The 19,452-nt window shown below is 39.0% G+C and overlaps 1 protein-coding gene across 1 annotated transcript in view; it reads right to left on the bottom strand.

The window, feature by feature from the left end:
- Positions 1–325: 325 nt before the first annotated feature.
- Positions 326–19,452, bottom strand: part of PRKCQ (protein kinase C theta) — a 208,217-nt gene continuing 189,090 nt past the window's right edge. The window contains exons 17-18 of the mRNA XM_072653421.1: positions 9,547–9,675; positions 326–1,775 (exon numbers count right to left, since the gene is read on the bottom strand). Of these exons, the coding sequence (XP_072509522.1) occupies positions 1,620–1,775; positions 9,547–9,675 (285 nt within the window). The 3' untranslated portion in view covers positions 326–1,619. The remainder of the gene's footprint in view (positions 1,776–9,546; positions 9,676–19,452) is intronic.

Below are 19,452 nucleotides of genomic sequence, written 5' to 3'. Positions count from 1 at the left end.
TCTGGAATCTGAGGTCCTGGTTTCAAATTCTGCCTCTGATACTTACCATCAGTGGGATTTACTTTTCTGAGTTTCAGTTTCTTCATTTGTAAAATGAGGGCATTGGACTAGATTATCTCTGGCATCATTTCCAGTTGCAACTCTTGTGACTCCTCTTGGGATCGCAGGTTCTTTCTTGGTAAAATAAGGACATATGTACTATCTCTTCTTTTTGTGAGGAAAATGCTTTGTAAATGGCAAAATGTTTAATAAACCAAACTATTATTATTATCAGAAAACTTATTTGTTTTTCTTTTATGACAAATCCACAATGAACAAACTTAAGTACCCAGAAGATTGTTTTTTAATAGTAGATGCTAGTCAGTTTTTAATGACTGAAAATCACAGAATTCACTATGTTAGGGACATAAAACTTCACTGTTGGAGGATTATAAAATTTAATGCCTTTTAGATTTCTTTTTTAAATTACATTTTCACACACATACAATTTGCTATTAAGTCACAACATTTTATTAAACTGTACAAACAGCAATGACACTTCCAAAGTGCACTGGTTAAGAATTCTAATCAAACAGGTAACTACTGGAAATAACAGGCATGGTTCTTTATCTTGAACGTGGCACAGAAAGAGATGTTAGAGATAACAGGCTAGTCTCCCTGGAGTATTATGATGTTGGGTGTTTTCAGTTGTTATGACGGTTGTTCCTTTTCCTTTTATAAATGAGGATGATTGCCATGAAATATGGTATCAAGTGAAAACTATATCAGAAAGTCAAGGCAAGTTTTAATTGAGGGAAATAATTTGATATCATCTTTAGTAGATTCTACATTTAATTTCTTCATTGCCAGGACAATCGGATAAAATAGTCTATTCGACTTCCAGGGAAAACTACACCAGGTGACATGTTCTTTCAACTTAACCAATGTTATCTCTTGCAAAACAGTGTGGGGGATGTGGATAATCAGAATGAATGGTTTTCAAAATCTCAAGTGACAGGCTACATTTATTTTGAAAGGATTCCCATGAAAACCTTGTTACTGTTCTCACTTTTCTTTTGGCCATTTAAACTTCCACAGATGTGAATGGGGTGAAATAGGTCAGCAGCTCCTGGTCTGAGGCTGGAGGACCATTGTTATGGCATCTGGCAATGCACTGTTATAATCTTGAGACGTTTGGTATGCAGTTTGTGCCTTGATTCATCAAGGAGTTCATTGATCGGCACTTTGTACTCAAGTGCAGGGGCTAATTTAGGGCAGTATTAAGTTGTTCAGTCTTTCACAGTACACAGTACCATCTTTCAAGTAAATTACTACAGTTCAGGGAGTGAGGTGGCAAATCTGAACCTCATGGCGAGTTCTTTCTCGAATGCGCTGAAATTCGAGAGCATTCTGTAAAAGATGGCAGGAGATGTAACAAAAGACATTTGTCATTAGTGAAGTAGAGGTGGCTTACTCTACAGATAAATGTCGGGAGTATCGGTAAAAGCTCTGAGCCCTCTCTGGTAAGTGTTTCTTTTCTTCTCCGAGATGAAATAGGGACATGATAAGTGTTGCTTGGACCAGTTCAAAGAAGGAAGGCAAATTCCTTCAGCCAGAAAGGTTCTGGAAATACTGAATCCTCAGGATAACATCCTCTCCATCTTAGGGTTAATGAAAGAAAAGTTGTTGAACATATTTTGGTCCATGCTGTTTATCAGTGTTCTGTCAGCAAATGATAGCCGTGGTTTCTCATTCAGGAATTCTTTATCAAAGTTGCTGCAATCACTTGGAGATTTCTTCAGCAGGTTTGAACAAAAATAAATAAATAAAAAGAGGGAGAGAGAGAGAGAAAGATAGATCAGGCACTGAATTTATTAACTCTATTTTTCTAACCAGGTCTAAAATCTCTACACTGAAATGACTCCCTTATAATTCTGGTGCCTGTTTTACAAGGTAATTAAACATATTACCATGTTCTTCTACTGGATGCAGTTGCTACATTCCCAGGGAGATGATTTTTAACCATAGTATGTGTGAATGCATGTCATCATGACACATAGTATTAGTGGGCATCTACTTCATTACAGCATCAGGTGGTCATTTTTATATAAAAGTATGTCAGGAACTCACATGGGAAAGAAGAATCAAAGGGGAAGAATCGAATTAGATCTATTTAGGTAATCAAATTTCTGCTTATGGAGTGGCTTTTGGTTATTTCAGGACAAGGAGAGAATGTAATAGTCACCAATTAAAGGCAGCTGAGCAGATATTGTCATCCTATCCCTAGAAGTAGGGGAAGCCAATCATAATCCATAAGTCAATCAGCATCCCCTGGTAATTCAGTTTCCCAGTTATTGAACAGAAATGACCAATAGGTAGTTACTCATGAGGCTTAACCAAGAGAGCTGTCAACAAGAAGGCAAATTCACAATTGCCTCTAGAAATGTGGGTATGGTTTTTGTTTTTGCCAGTACTAAGTAACATGGATATGAACACAAAGTACAAGTTGGTCTCTTACCTAAAAGGGAAAGTCGATAAGATCTGAGGGATGTGCTAGAGCTAGCTCTTAGGTTCAAGAGATCCAGTTAGCAAACACTACTAACCAGAGCTTGATTTATTGTTGTGTGATTGTCTAGACCAGAGGTTTCCAAATTTATTTGGCTTACCACTCCCTTTTCAAAAAAAATTACTTGAGGTCCCCCTGGAAATCTACTTTCTTTAATCCTTTAATGGGTTTTTGAAATTTGTTTCATTTAAAAAAATATAAAATTAAAAAATGACACATCTTAAATTTAATAATTTATTGTAAATTTGTGGAGACTTCCTGCATTGAAATTCTGATGACAAAATATTGCATGATGTAACCATATAGTATCATATTGTAAACAAGTCATTTCATGCACATTTTCTCTCTGTTGCATGCTGGACTTCCCAACAATAGCAGAGATGCTTGCCTGCCAACACTTGCTTGTTAAGACCTGTTGGAGGACTTGACTACTGATCCACTATAACTTGCATTTTGTGTGTTTATTTTGAAAATAATGTAATCACTATGACTTTAACTCTGTTATACAGCAGATGAAACATGTACAGTCTTTCAAAATTTTCTTCTCTTCTTTCCTTCTGCTTTCATTGTCCCCTTACTTTTTATTCAATGCCCCCCAATTGCACCCAAGGCTACTCCTCCTCCTCCACCCCCACTGCTCCAGTTGTGTTGCCCATTTTGGTGATCTATGATCTATGAGGAAAATATTAATAATGCAGATTAAACTTGAAAGTATATTATGCATATATATGTATGTAATGCATGTATGTGCATATATATTTATACATCTATCCATATATGTAAATTTACAGAAACACACACATTTTTCTTCCCTTGAGAGTGGTTGTTAAACATTCACTAGCATAACCCTGTATAGGCAACATGGTATAGAGAAAAGAGTTCTGGAGTTAGACATTGGAGGATCTGAGTTAAAGTACTAGCTCTTTTATTTCCTATCTGCATGATGTTGGAAGATTTAAGGGGCAGCTAGGTGGCACCATAGTGCACAGAGTGCCAAAAAGACTCACTGAGTCCAAATCTGGCTTCAGGCACTTACTAGCTGTGTGATCCTGGGCAAGTCACTTAACCCTGTTTGACTTAGTTCCCTCATCTGTAAAATGAAAGGAGAGGGAAATGGCAAACCACTTCAGTATCTTTGCTAAGAAAACCCCAAACTGGGTCACAAAGAGTTAGAATGACTGAAAAACGATTGAAAAGTAGAAGAGCCTGACATATTTCAAGGATAAAACAGAAGAAAAGAAAAGAGGCTGAAGAAATTCTAACCTATTTTAGGAGTCTGGAGGATAGAGGACAGTCACATAAATTGGGAAGGAAAGTAGATGGATCACTGAATATTTAGTGTTAATGAACAGGTATGAGGCATTTGCCAACTCTGAAATTCTATTGTTTGATAAATGCTCTTGATTTTTCATTTCAACCAATTTGCTTTCAGTATGAAACTGCTGTAACTTGTTGCCTTCTCTCTTAATGCCTGTGATGAAACAGGAGGGCATTGTTTTTCTCATCTTCCCACCTTTAATATTTCTCCCACTGTCATAGGATTACTATCTACCAGTCTCCCTCTGTGCCAGCCCCTCTATCTCCTCAATCCTGCCTGTACATAGGATACTTCTCTTCCTAAAAGACAAGGAAGCTGTCTCCTAGACAGGACTGACTCAGAGAGATCCTGGTAGTTATATATGTGGCTTTCTAGTCACTTAACAGATTTTGGGCCCTTCTGACTTGGCAGAAGGTGTACCAAGGCCATGGGAGTGACTGTACCCTGCCTTGCTACACGGAGAGTTCCTGTGTAAAGGCAAGGACAAGGAGGGGGTGGGATGTGTCACCCCAAACTGAGTACCAGATCCTCAGTGAATATCCTTTCCATGTTATGGCTAAGTGAACCTTTTGTTAACTCTGGAATGACCAAGGAGTGTCACTTTTCATGTCTACACTGTTAACAGGATTTTTACTGAGCCAGTCTCTAACCTGAGAATGCTCAGAGCAGCACAAAGCAGGCCTGGAGATAGGAGTGCCAGCAATCAAGGAGTTTAATTAATGAGTTTCAGAGTGAGGAATGCTGTCTTAGCTGAAGTAAAAGCACAGGTTACATAGACTTAAGTCACAACTGGGTTAAGGAGGAGGGAAGATAGATTACAAACCATCACCTCTTTGAGGGTTGTGACCACCTCCCCTAATGTATTTAATCTAAACTAAGTAGGGATGTTCCTGAGTCAGACCTGCTCAATTTACCCACCAAATACAATCTTTATTGGAAAGCATGTGTCAGATATTGGAGTGGTTTGTACTCCTTTTACAGATGAGGAAACTGAGGCAAACAGGGTTAAGACCCTGTGTGCCCAGGGTCGCAAAGCTGGGAAGTGTCTGAGGCAAGATTTGAACTCAGGAAGATGAGTTTTCCTGACGTCAGGCCCAATGCTCTACCTCCTGTGCCACTTAGGCTCCCTGCCCCAAGGAATACAAAATGTCTTTTCTTTGAAATTCCTCCCTCTCTCCCCTTTCAATTTCATTCAGACTTTGGCTAAAGTTCTGAGGCTGAGCCATTTTTAATGCTAAAGGTGAGAAGCAACCTCTCAGCAGGACCATACCACAAAACCATCATTTTTAGATCTGTGGGCCATAGGGAACACTCTTTTATTCCCACTGCTCCCCTCTTTTCTTGCTTAAAACTGTAGTCTGGGACAATGGAGAAAGTGCTGAATTGGTACCCAGGGCATCAAAGTTCAGATCACAGCTCTGCATTTCACTAGCTGAGTGACTTTGGGAAAATGACTTCCTCTCCCTAGGCCTTCCTGAGGGGATCGGGCTGGGTGACCTCTGACATCTTTCCTAGATCTAAATCTAGAATCCTATGAATCTCTACAGTGTTATTACATAACAGGAGATATATTGGAAGGCAATCCTCAAAGGTTAAACAGGAATTTTCCATGGTATTGTGGAATAGAAGGAAGGCAAGAAGCACTTATTAGGCACCACTTTGGTGCTGGGCACTGTGCTAAACACTTTACAAATATCTCATTTGATCCTCAGGACAACACTGGACAAGGCTGGGGTGGGGAGGATGGGGGAAGTGCTAGCATTGTCCTCATTTTACAGATGAGAAAATTGAGGCAGATAGCATTTAAGTGACTTGCCAAGGGTGATACACCTAGCAAGTACGTGAGGCTGGATTTGAATTCAGGTCTTCTTGTCTCCAGGCCCACTGTACCACCTAACTGGCTCTAAAAAAAAAAGTGTCAACTTCTTTACCTTCTATTGTTACTCCAAGCAAGCTGCTTGAGGAGTTGAGGCTGCCAATACCTAGTTCGCTAGTTCAAAACCTCCATTTGTATGCTGAACAATTCAGGTTGACTTGTCTACGAAGTTATCTTTTACATTTTATTTTTCATCTTTTGAGATATAGGATAAAATGAATAATGTAACTTTTGACTGGATACCCACTGGATACACAAATAGTTGGTTATATTGCTAAATGCCACAATTAAATTCCAAAAACCAAACTAAAGATATGTCATATTTTGAACATGAGCACCACAATGGATAAGCTTGTCAAATGCCTTCAAAGGGATACCCTCGAGGAGCAGTACTGAGAGTGGGATTATACTTAGATTATCATTATTCTGACCTGGTGAACTCAGCGTACTTAGGCCTTAACAGCCATTGGGTCTGACGATGAATAGAATGATTTTGAGAGCATCTACCTTCCCAAGATATCCTTCTATAGGACTGATCTATGATGATGATGATGGGAATAATAGTTAGAATTTTTACAGTGCCAAGTACGGGTTTGTACAGCACTTTACATATATTACCTCAATGATAGACATGATGTCTTAACTTGACATTTGTATGGTCTAGATTCGCAGTGGTGGGGAACCTATAGCCTTGAGGCTATATGTAGCCTTCTAGGTCCTCAAGTACAGCTCTTTGATTCAATCTAAACTTCACTGAACAAATCCCCTTAATAAAAGGATCTGTTCTGTAAAACTTGGACTCAATTAAAAGGCTACACCCAAGGACCTGGAAGGCCACATGTGGCCTAAGGCCTCAGGTTCCCCATCCCTGGTCCAGAGCATTCTGAATCACGTTTCATTATAAAGGAATGACAGAGATTCTCAGGATCTAGGGGCTTTTCCATCCTGTTTCCCCCTACCTCCAAAATGAATAGGACATGGGGAAAGACACTGAAACCCCCTTTTTTCTCTCTGTTCTCCCCCCACCCCATTCCCCATACTACTCAAGGTCTGTCTGAATGGTAATCAAGCTAATAATGTGATACTGCCTATGACTCTGAAGAAAATTCAGAAACCAAGAAAGAATGAATGAAAGTATAAGAAGAATTAGGTAACATTTTCAATCAAAGATGAGCTCATCATATAAGGAAAATACATACATAAACTAATTGGTCAGCTTTAATATCTCCATCCATGTCCCACCCCTAGGGATACCTATTCAAAGACTTTAGCCTGGAAGTCTGTACTGCTTGGAAAGTGGCCAATTCAGTCTACTGAGCTTCAACTATTTAGATCTAGTTTCATCCGCTTCCTTAACCCCACTAAACTCCAGGTTATCTCCAGTGAGTTTTCTCTAATGTGCTTATTGTTTTGAGCACCATTTTTATAGATTCTCCAAAAAAGAAACTTTTTGGCCTTGGGGCAAGGAGACTTATCCCCTGAAGAATCCTACTTTTTACCCTTCACTATTCCCCAACCTTAGAGAGAATATTTACATCTGTTAAGGTAAAGAATGCCTTAACTGTCACCTAAACCTTTGGCAAATTTAACAAATTTAGCAAGAAGGTCGCCAATTTTGTTTTGCTTTGCTTTTCGTATTTCTAGTGAACTTTGTGTATTCCTATCCTATAATCGGTTATCCCTTTATATTACTTAGTTTATAAACAGAAATATGGCTTAATGTGTTTCCCTCGTTAACCTCTTCTGAAGAAATCTGTCATTACAGATATATCACACAGACATGTGTGATCTGACTAGTCAAGTTTCAAACCAAGATTACTGGTACATGGCTTAAAAGCTGACCATAAATTCACAATCTTCAGTCCTCTCTTCTGGGCCCCTACTCTCCTCTTTTGTAAAATCAAGGAGCCAGACTAGATGATACCTAAGATCCTTCCAGCATTAGCAAGATACTTTGAGAGATTTTCTTTGTAAATATATATCTGCACACCACTCTTACCCTCCCCATAATAAAGCTTCTTGGATGCCATGCTTGAAGAAACAACTCATTATTCTTTACAATGAGGGGCCAAGATCGGTTTCTGTTTGAAGAGAAAGCTACCTCATGGTCTTCTTCCTTTGGAGGTGGGGCAGGATGAGCTGTCTTCATAGCCTTGGCCTTGTGGTATCCAGGAGCCTGTCTCCCTGAACACATTAGAGTCTGCCCCTTCTCCCCCTGTCCCCTAAAGTGATGGTACCTTTTATGATAGGGTATGGCTTGTGTTGTTTGCTCCAGGTTAAAAAGAATCTCAGTTATGACTTCCATTAGCTTGTTTCCTTCAACATTTTGGAACCCAATAATGCTGTGATGAGCTGAAATTACGTTGGGATGGGGCTAGTCAGGGCATGATTTACATGGGGCCTGGTAGAGGTTTTATCAAATTGTAGGAGAATAGGAAAGTGTACAAAGGGGTGTTAAGTCCTTATCACTTTAGGTTTGAATGGTGGCTCTCATCTATGTCTCCAATACCTGTTCCACCTATTCCCCTTCTCTGTGCTCATAGAATCACTGCTTATTGTTCAGTCTCTCAGCTGGATTACAGTCATAGCTGTTTTTGATCTCCCTGCCTCCTGCCTCTTGCTCTTCCAATCCATATTCCTAAAGCACAGGTCTGACCATGGCACCCTCTTGGTCAGGAAACTTCACTGGTTTCCTGCTGCCTCTGAGATAAAATACAGACTCCTAGGCCTGATATTTTAAGCCCTTCACAGTCTGTCTCCAACCCATATTTCCATCCTATTACTTCCCTTCACACATTCCACTGTGTTTTAACCAAACTGACCTACTTATTTCCCACATTCAAAATTCCTTTGCCCTTCTCTGAGTCTTTGCACAAACTATCCCCCATATCTAGAGTACACTCCTTCCTAAATTTCATTTCTTTGAATCCCTAGGTCACTGGAAGGCACACTTTAGTCAGGGGTGGGGTAACTGTGGCCTTATGGCCACATATGGCCTCAAGGTGAATCTTTAAGGCCACTTAAGGATCTAGAAGGCCACATGTGGCCTCAAGGCTGCAGGTTCCCCACCCCTGGTTTAGTCCAGCACTTTACACCTTATCATCTTCCACCATAGTTAGCGCCCTATCTTTGACATTACTTTGTATTCATCTGTGTATATGCTAATAGAATGTAAACGCTTTCATTTTATCTTTCTGTCACCAAAACTTAGCACAGAGACCTGAACTTAACAAATCTTTATTCACTGAATGGATAAATCCTCCCTTTCATATTATTTCACCTAATGAGTTCTCCTGAAGTTAATTAAGGCAGAGTTGTTATTTGCAAACACAGAGTCTACTTCTCTGATGTAGGCTAACTCTGAGAAAACTGATATGTAGTAGATATGTAGTAGAAAGAAAATTGCTAATTCTTGGTATGAGATGAGAAGCAGAGTGCTATTCACTAACTTTGAGTAATACACACTGTGAGTATAGAATATAGAGCAAATTTATTCTGCTGCCCTATAGTCATATTTTGAATCAATATGTAAGAACACACTATTCAGTTCATTTCTTGTTCATGGTCATATACCATGTGTGGTTGAAACGTTAGCTGATGTGAATCAGCCATCTCAGTGTCACAGGGACAGCAAGCTTCCACCATTTTGCTTCCACCACCATTTTGGAACCCAGTAATGATACCATGAGCTAAAATGATGTAGGGTGGGGGAGAGTGGGGGCATGATTTTAAAGGGTGCTTGTAAAAGTTTTATCAACTAAACAGCATGAGAACAGAGAAGTATAAAAGGGGTGTTTAAGTCCTTACCACTTTTGGTTTGAATGGCGGCTCAATCTCCTTCCGTTCAAGGTCCTCCCAGTTGATTTCCCTAAAGAAGGCATGCTGACGGATGTCCCCTTTTATCCCTAGTCTTCGTTCAGGTTCTCTCACAAAAAGCTGGGAAGTTGTAGAAAGAGAAGCAGTTCATTTCTCATTATTCCTTCCTTGGCACTAGTAACATCATGGATTCGCAAATCCTGAGCTCTATTTACAGCTCTATTTAGAGTTCAGGAGGCCAACTCCAAAGCTGGAGATCTCTTGAGAGTAAATTCTTTCTCTGCCGCCATATCACTGTTATCCATTCTTACTAGGCCTTGGTTTGTTCTTAGAAAACAGAATACTTGCTATTAGTTTGGTCACCCAGACTATCATGAGAAAAGCAAATAATGAAGATTATTAAGCTCTTCATGGGCATAAAGTACAATTTAATTCAATTTAACAAATGTTTCAAAGGCAATGTGGGGGGCAGCAAGTTGATGCAATGGATAGAATGTGGGCCTTGGAGTCAAGAGGACCTGAGTTCAAATCCAGCCTCAAATACTAGCTATGTGATCCTGGGTAAGTCATTTAACCCCAATTGCCTCAAAAAAAAAAAAAAAGAGAAAAAAAGGTAATGAGGCATAATAGATGAAGAGCCAGTCTTAGTCATGAAGATCTAGGTTCAATTTCTTCCTCTGATGCATACTGTCTGTATGACCCCAAGCAAGTCACTTATTTTCTTACTATTTCAGATCACTCTTTAAGTCTATTAGTTGCAGAGCAGGTGCCAATCTGCATTGACAGGAGTGTCCTCATCGGAAACATTAATTTATTACCAATGTAATCACTAGTCTAGCCCCTCCACCCCCACTGCCCCCAAATACCTCAAACCAAATCTCAAAATTTTCTTTTAGGTATTTTTAAATACTGTTCTTCAGAGTGCATTGTTGGACACTGAGGGAGACAGGAAACTTCACTAGGCCATTGTCTTATTCTGATAGAGTTTAGAGGCCAGTAGGGAGTGACGACATAAGACAAGAGATGATAATTGTGTAAGAGAGTTATAAAGTGTTATGTGAGATCCAGGGAGGAAAGAAAGGAAAGCTTCCTGAAAGAGGTGACAGTTGAGTTTAGCTTTAAAGGATATGTAGGAATTGTGTAGAGGTACAGGGAGAGAGGAAGGATGACACTCTTGAACAGGGGTGGGGAACCTGTGGCCTCGAGGCCACATGTGGCCCTCTAGGTCCTCAAGTGTTTAAGGAAGTTTGGATTCAGTCAAAGAGCTATACTTGAGAACCTAGAGGGATATGTGTGGCCTCAAGGTCATAGATTCCCCACTCCTGTTCTAGGCATAGGAAACAGCAGGAGCTAAGGCATGGGGTTATAGAAGTGTGGCATATGTATGAAAGGTGACCAATAATCCAGTTTGACCCAAGCAAAGAGTATGCACAAGGAATAGGACAATAGACTCAAAGGTTTAGAACTAGCGTTCATGAACCTTAAAGTTCATGGAGATAACCCCTTCCCTCATTTTACAGATGAGAAAATGGGAAATGACTAGCCCAAGGTCACACATGCAGTAAGTGGTAGAGCTGTGATTTTAATCTGAGTCTTGACTCTAAATCCAGTGCCCTTTCAATCGCAAAACACAGTCTCCAACATGTATGGAGATGAGGCCACTGGCTGAGCATGGCTTCTTGAACTTGCTGCCAATGCCTCAAGGTCAGCAGGTCTAAAACTGACATTGCCTTCTTTGTCTTCTCACTTCCATATTTTTATTAGTTATCCTCCTAGCTATCCAAACTTAACATCTCAGTCATCTTTCACTCATTCTTTTTTCTTGTACCCTCCACATAGTCCTGTAATTTTTCTTGTTATTTGTTTCTTATTTTCCATGTTTACTGTCATTTTTAGACCTTATTAACAATTTATACTTGGAATAATGTAATATATCCTTATATTTGATTTCATTGTTCTCTTAAAGGTGAACCTTTTCTTATTCCACCCTCCATGCCATGAAAAGATTAGTTTTAAAATACAGCTTTTCTCACATAACTCTACTGCCCAGAAATCTTCAGTGGCTCCCAACTGCCTAGAACAGAGGGTCTTAATCTTTTTTTGTGCTGTGCTGTGGATTGCCCCCCTCCTCAATCATTAGCATTCTGGTGAAGCCTATGGACCCCTACTTAGAATAACATTTGAAATGTATTTTATAAACATATTAGATATAATATATAATATGATATATAATTAATAAATGTATTAAATAAGATACATAGGATTACAAAGGAAACCAATTATATTAATAACCTAAATCAAAACGTTAAAAAAACGGTTCATGGACCCCAAGTTAAGGAATTCTGGCCTAGAGAATCAAGGGTGCCAAGGGTGGCATTCAAGGACCTTCATAGACTGTACCCAATCTACTTTTCCAATCTTACCTTCCATTATTCCCCCATACAAGCTTTCTATTTCACTCAAATGAATTTCTTCCCAGTCCCCTGCATATGATTTGTGCATTCCTGCCTCAATGTCTTTGCCTGTGCTCTTTGCTTCGTTTGGAACATTACTCTTCCATCAGCTACAAAACCTTATCCACTCCTTAAGGCCCAGCCTAAATCACATCTCCTCTCCTGACCATCAAAGTTGAATTATTAAATTCAGTTCAATAAGTATTCTACACATAGGGAACCAACACAGCCAAAGGTGGGCAAAGTGTGAAGCATTTATTTCCTCCAGCTCTCAGATAGAAAGTATCATGTCATTATATGCTTTAAAAAAAAAAAAAAGGCAATTGCTTGGAATCCAGAGGACTTGGGTTGAAGTCCCAGCTGGGTGCCCTTGAGCAACTGATTTCACTTCTCTGGGCCTCACTAGGCTCATCTGTGAAGTGGGGAAATTGGATTAAGTGACCTCTAAGGTTTCTTTCAACTCTAAATCTCTAATCTTAATCCTCCTAATTGAACAGATATTATTATGTTACTTTCTTATTCAAAAAGCTCCAAAGACCCCTTCTTGGATAAAATACAAAGTCACTAGCCTGATATTTAAAGGCCTTCTACACTTTGGCTGTGGTTTCCCTTTCCTGACTCATTTCACAATATTCCCTTTCTTGCACTCAACATTCTAGGCCAAGTTAACAATTATCAGCTGTTCCCAGCTCTTTTTTTACATTCTCCTGCCTCTGGGCATTCATGTTGGCCAGGGGTTCTTAAACTTGATTTCCATGACTTGCATGATTTGAAATCCATGATTTCGGGGAGTCTGTGAATGTGGGTGGGGATAATGACTTCTTTAGTTCAATGTAATTGTCTTCTTTTGTAATTCTTTGCATTTTATTTTATGCATTTAAAAACATGATTCTGACAAAAGGATCCATAGGCTTCAGGACGCAAAAGAAAAGGTTCAGAACCCTTGGCACAGATCATCCTGCATGCCTAAAACATACTCCCTCCACAACTCTTGTCTTTAAAATCCTTCCTTTTCTTCTTTGATTTCCCTCTATTCTCAGTTGAAAATTATTTTTTCCTCTTCAAATTTCTCTAGAGCAGTTTGTCAGGATTTCTTATTTGGTCTTAACATATCCATCCTTTTGCCATGCTTCACTGCATGTGGCACAGTTCCCTTGTTAGAGCAGAAGATTCTTGAGGGTAGGAATTGTTCCATTGGTATTTTTATATCTCCAATGCCTCACATACTGCCTGGCATAGAGGATATGGTTGTTGAATTAAACTGAGTTCTTTGCAAAGCTGGAATTTAAAAAATTTATTAACTCAGTTCCCTCCTTTTTTTTGTAAATATGGGCATCATGTGGATACAATTTTAGCATTCTGGAAAATGTTCTCAAAGTTTTTCAGATACTCTTGGTATGGTGCAAGCTAGTCAGAGATGAACTTCACATGGCTCTCCAAGTCACTAAAACTCTTGGTTGTAAACCTGCCTATATGAGAAACATAACTCATAGGTTCTCTTTGATAATCTCTAAGGGCTAAGGATATATTCCCTCTTTTCCCATTGTCCTTTATCTATTCAATTTTCCCCTGGGTATTAAAGCCAAGAAACTGAAAAACTTCAAATTTAAATAAAACATGTCTTGGATCTTAAGGAAGAATGAAGTCTAAACATTGGACCTAGAAAAGTAACAGGTCTCCTGGGTGTCTAGGTTTGTTATCTCACACTCCTAAATCAAGATTTTAAAAATTATTCCTAAAGTGATCCTTGATTATTTATGAAGATTACCTTTTTTTTTTTTTTTTAAAGAGAGGGATAGATGATGGATAATTGGTAGGAACATGAGTAAGAAAGTAAATTAGAGACTGATCCTTTTGGCACTTAAATTCTAGATCTTATTTTAACTTCTTGTACCTTAGCCTCTCTCCCTAATCTATTCTGCACTTTCCAGTCTGCTTCATTCTCAGATGTTCAACAGTTCTCCTATTCTAGGGGATAAAATCCAATCACTAATGCTGCTCAGTCTCAGATTTGTCCAAATTAGCTATGTGACCCTCGGCAAGTCACTTCACAGAAACTTAGTTTTTTATCATTTATGAAGTAATTTCTAAGTCTTCTTCCAGTTTTAACATGCTCTATTCTGTGATTCTTTATTCTTTTATTTTCTGATTCCTTAGCTTAGCATTCAAGGCTTTCCACAGTGTAGAAAGGTATTATTTAGGGTTGGATCTGACCTTCCATTGAAGCAGGTCTGAAACCTAACAACTCTGGGAGTCACTTGGGACACTGAGGGGTTAAGCCCATGGTCACACAGGTAGTGGCTGTGAAAGGCAGATCTTCGAGACTCCAAGGCCGGCCCTATATCTGTTGTGCTATGTCTCAGAATGTCTTCATTCTGAGGATTATGTTAAGAATTATATCCTTAATATAGAGATGTCATACATTTGCTTGTTTAAGCTCAACCAGAAACTTCCCTGCTTTTTCACAAAGTTGTTTTATTTTACTGAATAAAATTCACTTCCCATCCTCCTTCACACATACCATAATGGTCCTTTTCCCACTTTTTCAAATATCTTGACAGTTAACGAGCTGGACAGGAGAGTCAATTGTGCTCAGAAAACCCTTCCTACAACACTGTGCTGGTAACAACCCAGGCCTTTCTTTGATTCATCTTCCATTTTATGACTTGAGTATCTTTCATTCCTTCCAAATAGCATGGGGTCTTTGGGTTCCATTTTGGGTAACACTGATATAATGTAAAGAACATAGGTCTAGGAAGAGAGGCAGAGTGTGGTTTTATCACTAGTTCCATTTTTTTTGAGGGGGGAAATGTTCTGTTCTTAGGGAAGCTCATTAATTGGACTGATGGTTATCAGGGTTTGAGTTTTCAGTCTTGCTCTCTGTGGTGCTTTGTGTCTGTCCATGTTCCTCTGGGTGCCGGTAATCTCCCTTCCTTTTTCCAGATTTTTCTTTCTCTGGGGTGGAAAGGGTTGCTGATGGCTTGGTACCCCTCTAGGACATCTTTCCCCTTAAAATTTTTTAAAATCCTCTTTTAATAAAACTATACTTTATTCTTTTCTGTCTTGTTTAACCTTCAATACCTCTTTGTCTTTCCTTTTAAAAATAATTTTTTTCTTTTTGATCCCCATAAGATGTTTTGCTAGTAACTCATGAACAAATGTGAATCATATGATCGAAGGATTCTGAACTGGAAGGGACTTTAGGGATGATCTAATTGAATTCCATTTTACAGAGGGAACTGAGGCAGAGAGGTATAAGGAAATCTTGGTTTTAAAAGAGTTTCAGTTAGACCATAGATAAGCACCTGATCTTCAGGTTACAATCCTGGAAAATTCCCTTAAAGAATTACCCAGCGTCATACCGTATGTATTAGAGGCAGGCTTTGAATTCAGGTCTTCTGTCTATGAGTCCAACTCTCCATCCATTATACACACTGCCTCTCATTCTCTAAATTTTAAAAGGTACCTTTCTTATATCAACCTTGTGAGGAGAGATAATGGAAGTATTATTATCTCTATTTAACAGATTGGGAAACTGAGGCATGGACACATTAAGCTAGGGATTATGCTGAGATGTGACCCCAAGTCTCAACTCCAAATTCATTGTGCTTTCTTCTATATTTGATATAGCTTCTCAACATATTGAATTTATACCCAGAAGCCATTCTGTTGAATGAAAAATTGTCTTGTGAGCTGAATATATTTATTCCTGTATTTCTTTATCTTCTAGGAAAAATAAAAAATAAAATTTATAAGCGGGTGGGGGGGCACTCTGAGACTGATTTCCATGCGCAATCTTCTTTCCAGTTCTACGCAGCAGAGTAAATTGCTGTCCTCCCCACCGCAAATCAAAGTGCCCTGGGGTCCTGGATTTGGCAGGAGACCTCACTTGTAGGTTGGAATCAGCAGATCCAGGGCAGGGAACTGTGCTGGAGAAATAAATTCTCCTGAAGAAAGACTTGCCTTTGTCCATAAAGGCTGTCAGGAAGGGTGGTTTACATTTATAGGAAATAGTAGGCCTCTTACATAAACAGCCAGCATGCAGTTCAGGTTTTGTTAAATTTATCTGGCTGTCTAGGGGGGAATCAGCTCAAGGCTATTGAGGTCTGCCACCAGGGCTCAGCACTTGTCAGCTGGTGACATATGAGTGCCTGAGAAATTTTCTCCTGTCTTTCACCCCTTCACAGGAGTACTTCTTTCGTAAGAGATTTTCAAAAGAAGAAAAAAAGATGTTTCTATAAAGAGATATTTTTGTTCCGGGGCCTGTGATTTCTCTCCTTTTCCAAAGAAATAGATAGGACTCTACGTATTGAGTAAGTTGTTGTTCAGTTGTTTCAGTCGTGTCTGATGCTTCATGACCCCATTTGCAGTTTTCTTGGCAAAGATACAGGAGTGGTTTGCCATTTCCTTCTCTGGCTCATTTTATAGATGAGAAAACTGAGGCAGACAGGATCAAGTGACTTACCCAGGGTCACATAATTAGTAATTGTTTAAGACCAAATTTGAATTTAGGTCTTCCTGACTTTAGACCTGACACTAGCCATTATGCCTCTTACTTGTTCATTTTCACTATATTATGTTAATTAAATGCTTTGTGAATGTAGAATTTTGCAATGGATATTATCCAATGTTATTTCCTTTAGGGAAAATTCTTACTCAGACCCAATACCTGGGAGATTTTACATTGCTAGGTTTTACATTTCCTATAGGAGGATACGTGGAAGAAAGAGTACTGGAATGGAATCAGTAAACCTGGATTCAGATTTTTTTTGCATGATCTTGTCAATGTCATTGAGCCTCAGTTTCCAAATATGTAAAATGGAGATAATACTTAAATTCTTAAATCTAGTTCACTGGATGGTGAGGAAAATTATTTTTAAGCTTTAAAGTGCTTTATATGTATGCAAGTAATAATAATTATATATCCTAACATATATGATGAATAATTTTCATATTATATTAAAATATATTGTTTTCACTATACATACATATATGCTTTATAAATATATACATGTATACACACACACACACACACACACACACTCTATGTAATAGTTATTGTTATTGGAAAGGGCCTTAGACATTATCCTTTCTAACATCCTCATTATATGGATGGGAAAACAGACTTAGAGGAGTCAAAGGATTTGCTCATGCAGCTAGGTAGCACAGTGGATAGACTCATATACATGAGTTCAAATCTGGCCTCAGATACTTACTTGCTGTGTGGCCCTGGGCAAGTCAATTGTCCCCATTTGCCCCAGTTTCCACATCTGTAAAATGAGCTGGAGAAGGAAATGGCAAACCACTCTAGTATCTCTGCCAAGAAAATCCTCAAAAAAGAGGTCCTGAAGAGTAAACATGACTGAATCTACTGAATAACAACAACCTACAGCTAATATGTGACTGAACTGGGATTCAAACTCATCACTTTTTTAAAAAAATCTTATTTTTCAGATCTTTTTTATATCGGTTTCATTTTTGAATATATCCTTTCTCTCCTACCCAGTGAATTTATCCAAATTCATTTGGTGAAGACTGAATTGGAGGCACAACTATGAAGTTAATTGTTTAAAGTTACCTAGTAAGCAGAAGGCAGAGGTAGGATTATGGGTCAGTACAATGGTCCAGTGTTTCGTGAGTAATGATATTTGAGGTTAGAGTTGCTGGAAACTGTGACTGGGACAATGTGTCCCAACTATGCCTAGAGAAAGGTCATGAAATCCTCATCAGCTAGAATAAAATTTAATGGAAACAAACATCTCAGCTTGAGTTTCATGCTCCTCCACCAATTAATATCCTTAATCAATTTATTTTAGTCCTTTAAATAGATGCTCCACTCTAGGCTAAACAATCTATTTTCTCTACGCTTCAGATTTCATGCTAGCTTCTGCCTCTGGAAATGACATTGTTATGACCTGAAATGAACTCTTTCTTACCCTCTGCAAAAGATTTCTTCTCTCTTAAAATCATACTCAAAATTCACTTCTTTGGGAAGTGGTCTGTGATTAATTCCACCTGTCATCAGCTACTCTCATCCCTTCAGCACATTTAGGCAGTTTTTATGATCTATCAGGCATATTTATTCTGTTCTTTCTCCTTCCTTTCTTCCTTTCTTCCCTCCTTCTCTTCCTTCCCAGTTGGGGTCAAGTGACTTGCGCAGGGCCGCACAGCTAGTAAGTGTCAAGTGTTTGAAGTTGGACTTGAACTCAGGTCCTCTTGACTGCAAGGCTGGTACTCCACCCACTATACTACCTAGCTACCCCTGTCCTTTCTTTTCAATTGTAAGTTACTGGAGGTCAGTTATGAGTTTCCTGTTACAGAAGGTCTTCCAAAGGCTCAATGACCATTTGTCAGGAGTTTGTAGAGAGGATTCTTGTTCAGGTATAGTTCAGACAATGTAGTCTTTGAGGTCTCCTAGGATCATTGAGCCAGAGCTGGAAGAGACTCAAGGCTCTTCAGTTTAGGGATGAGGTCACTGAGGCCTAGGGATGTTAAAGAACTTGTTTTTCGTCACACAGGCACTCATCAGAATCAGGATTTGAACTCATGTCCTTTGACTACAGTATTGTTGTTGAGTTGTTTCAGTCATATCCAACTCTTCTTGATCTTATTTGGGGTTTTCTTGGAAAAGATACTGGAGTGGTTTGTCATTACCTTCTCCAGCTTATTTTGCAGATGAGAAAATGGAGGCAAAGAAGGTTAAGTAACTTTCTCAGGGTCACATAGCTAGTAAGTGTCTGAGGCCAGATTTGAACTCAGGTCTTCCTGACTCCAGGCCAGGTGCTTTATCCACTGTGCCACATAATTACACCCCAAGTCACCACTTTTTCCACCAAACCATGCTATTCTTTTGTGTTTTTTTTGCTCATAGAAATATGATAGACATGGAAGGAAGTTTGGAATTATCTATTCTCATCCTCTTCTTTTACAAATGATGAGAGGCCCAACTAAGTACCCAAAGACATCTAGTTAATTAGTGGCAGAAATGGGACTAAAACTGAGGTTTTCCTAATCCTAGCCCAGGGTTCTTTCTCCACTGCTACTGAGAGCCCAGTGAGTAATCAAGTGATTCATCCCAGTAGAACATTATAAAGGTTGTTGGTAGAAGTTATTCAGTTCAATTCTCTCCTTTTACCAGATAGGAAAATGAAGTATTAAAGATGTCAAGTTAATCACCTAAGGTCATATAAAGGAAGAGTTAATGATGGAGCTGGGACAAGACTTCAGTTTCTCCTGACACCCAGTCCTGTGCTCTTTGTCTCTTGGGAATGAATGAATTTTAAGGAAAATGAATTCTATGTCTTTGTGTTTTCTAAGTTCTATTGGAACCAGTTCATCACAATGTGTCAAAAGGGGATCATTCCCAGCTTGTCCTAGACATAATTTCATCCCTTAACATTATAGGGATGGGAATTTACTGCTTAGAGTGCATTGGATCATCCAT

The sequence above is a fragment of the Notamacropus eugenii genome, chromosome 3 (genome assembly GCF_028372415.1).
Source record: "Notamacropus eugenii isolate mMacEug1 chromosome 3, mMacEug1.pri_v2, whole genome shotgun sequence".
NCBI lineage: Eukaryota > Metazoa > Chordata > Mammalia > Diprotodontia > Macropodidae > Notamacropus > Notamacropus eugenii.
The sequence above is the reverse complement of the archived record's forward strand: the minus strand, read 5'-3'. Positions and strand labels throughout refer to the sequence as shown.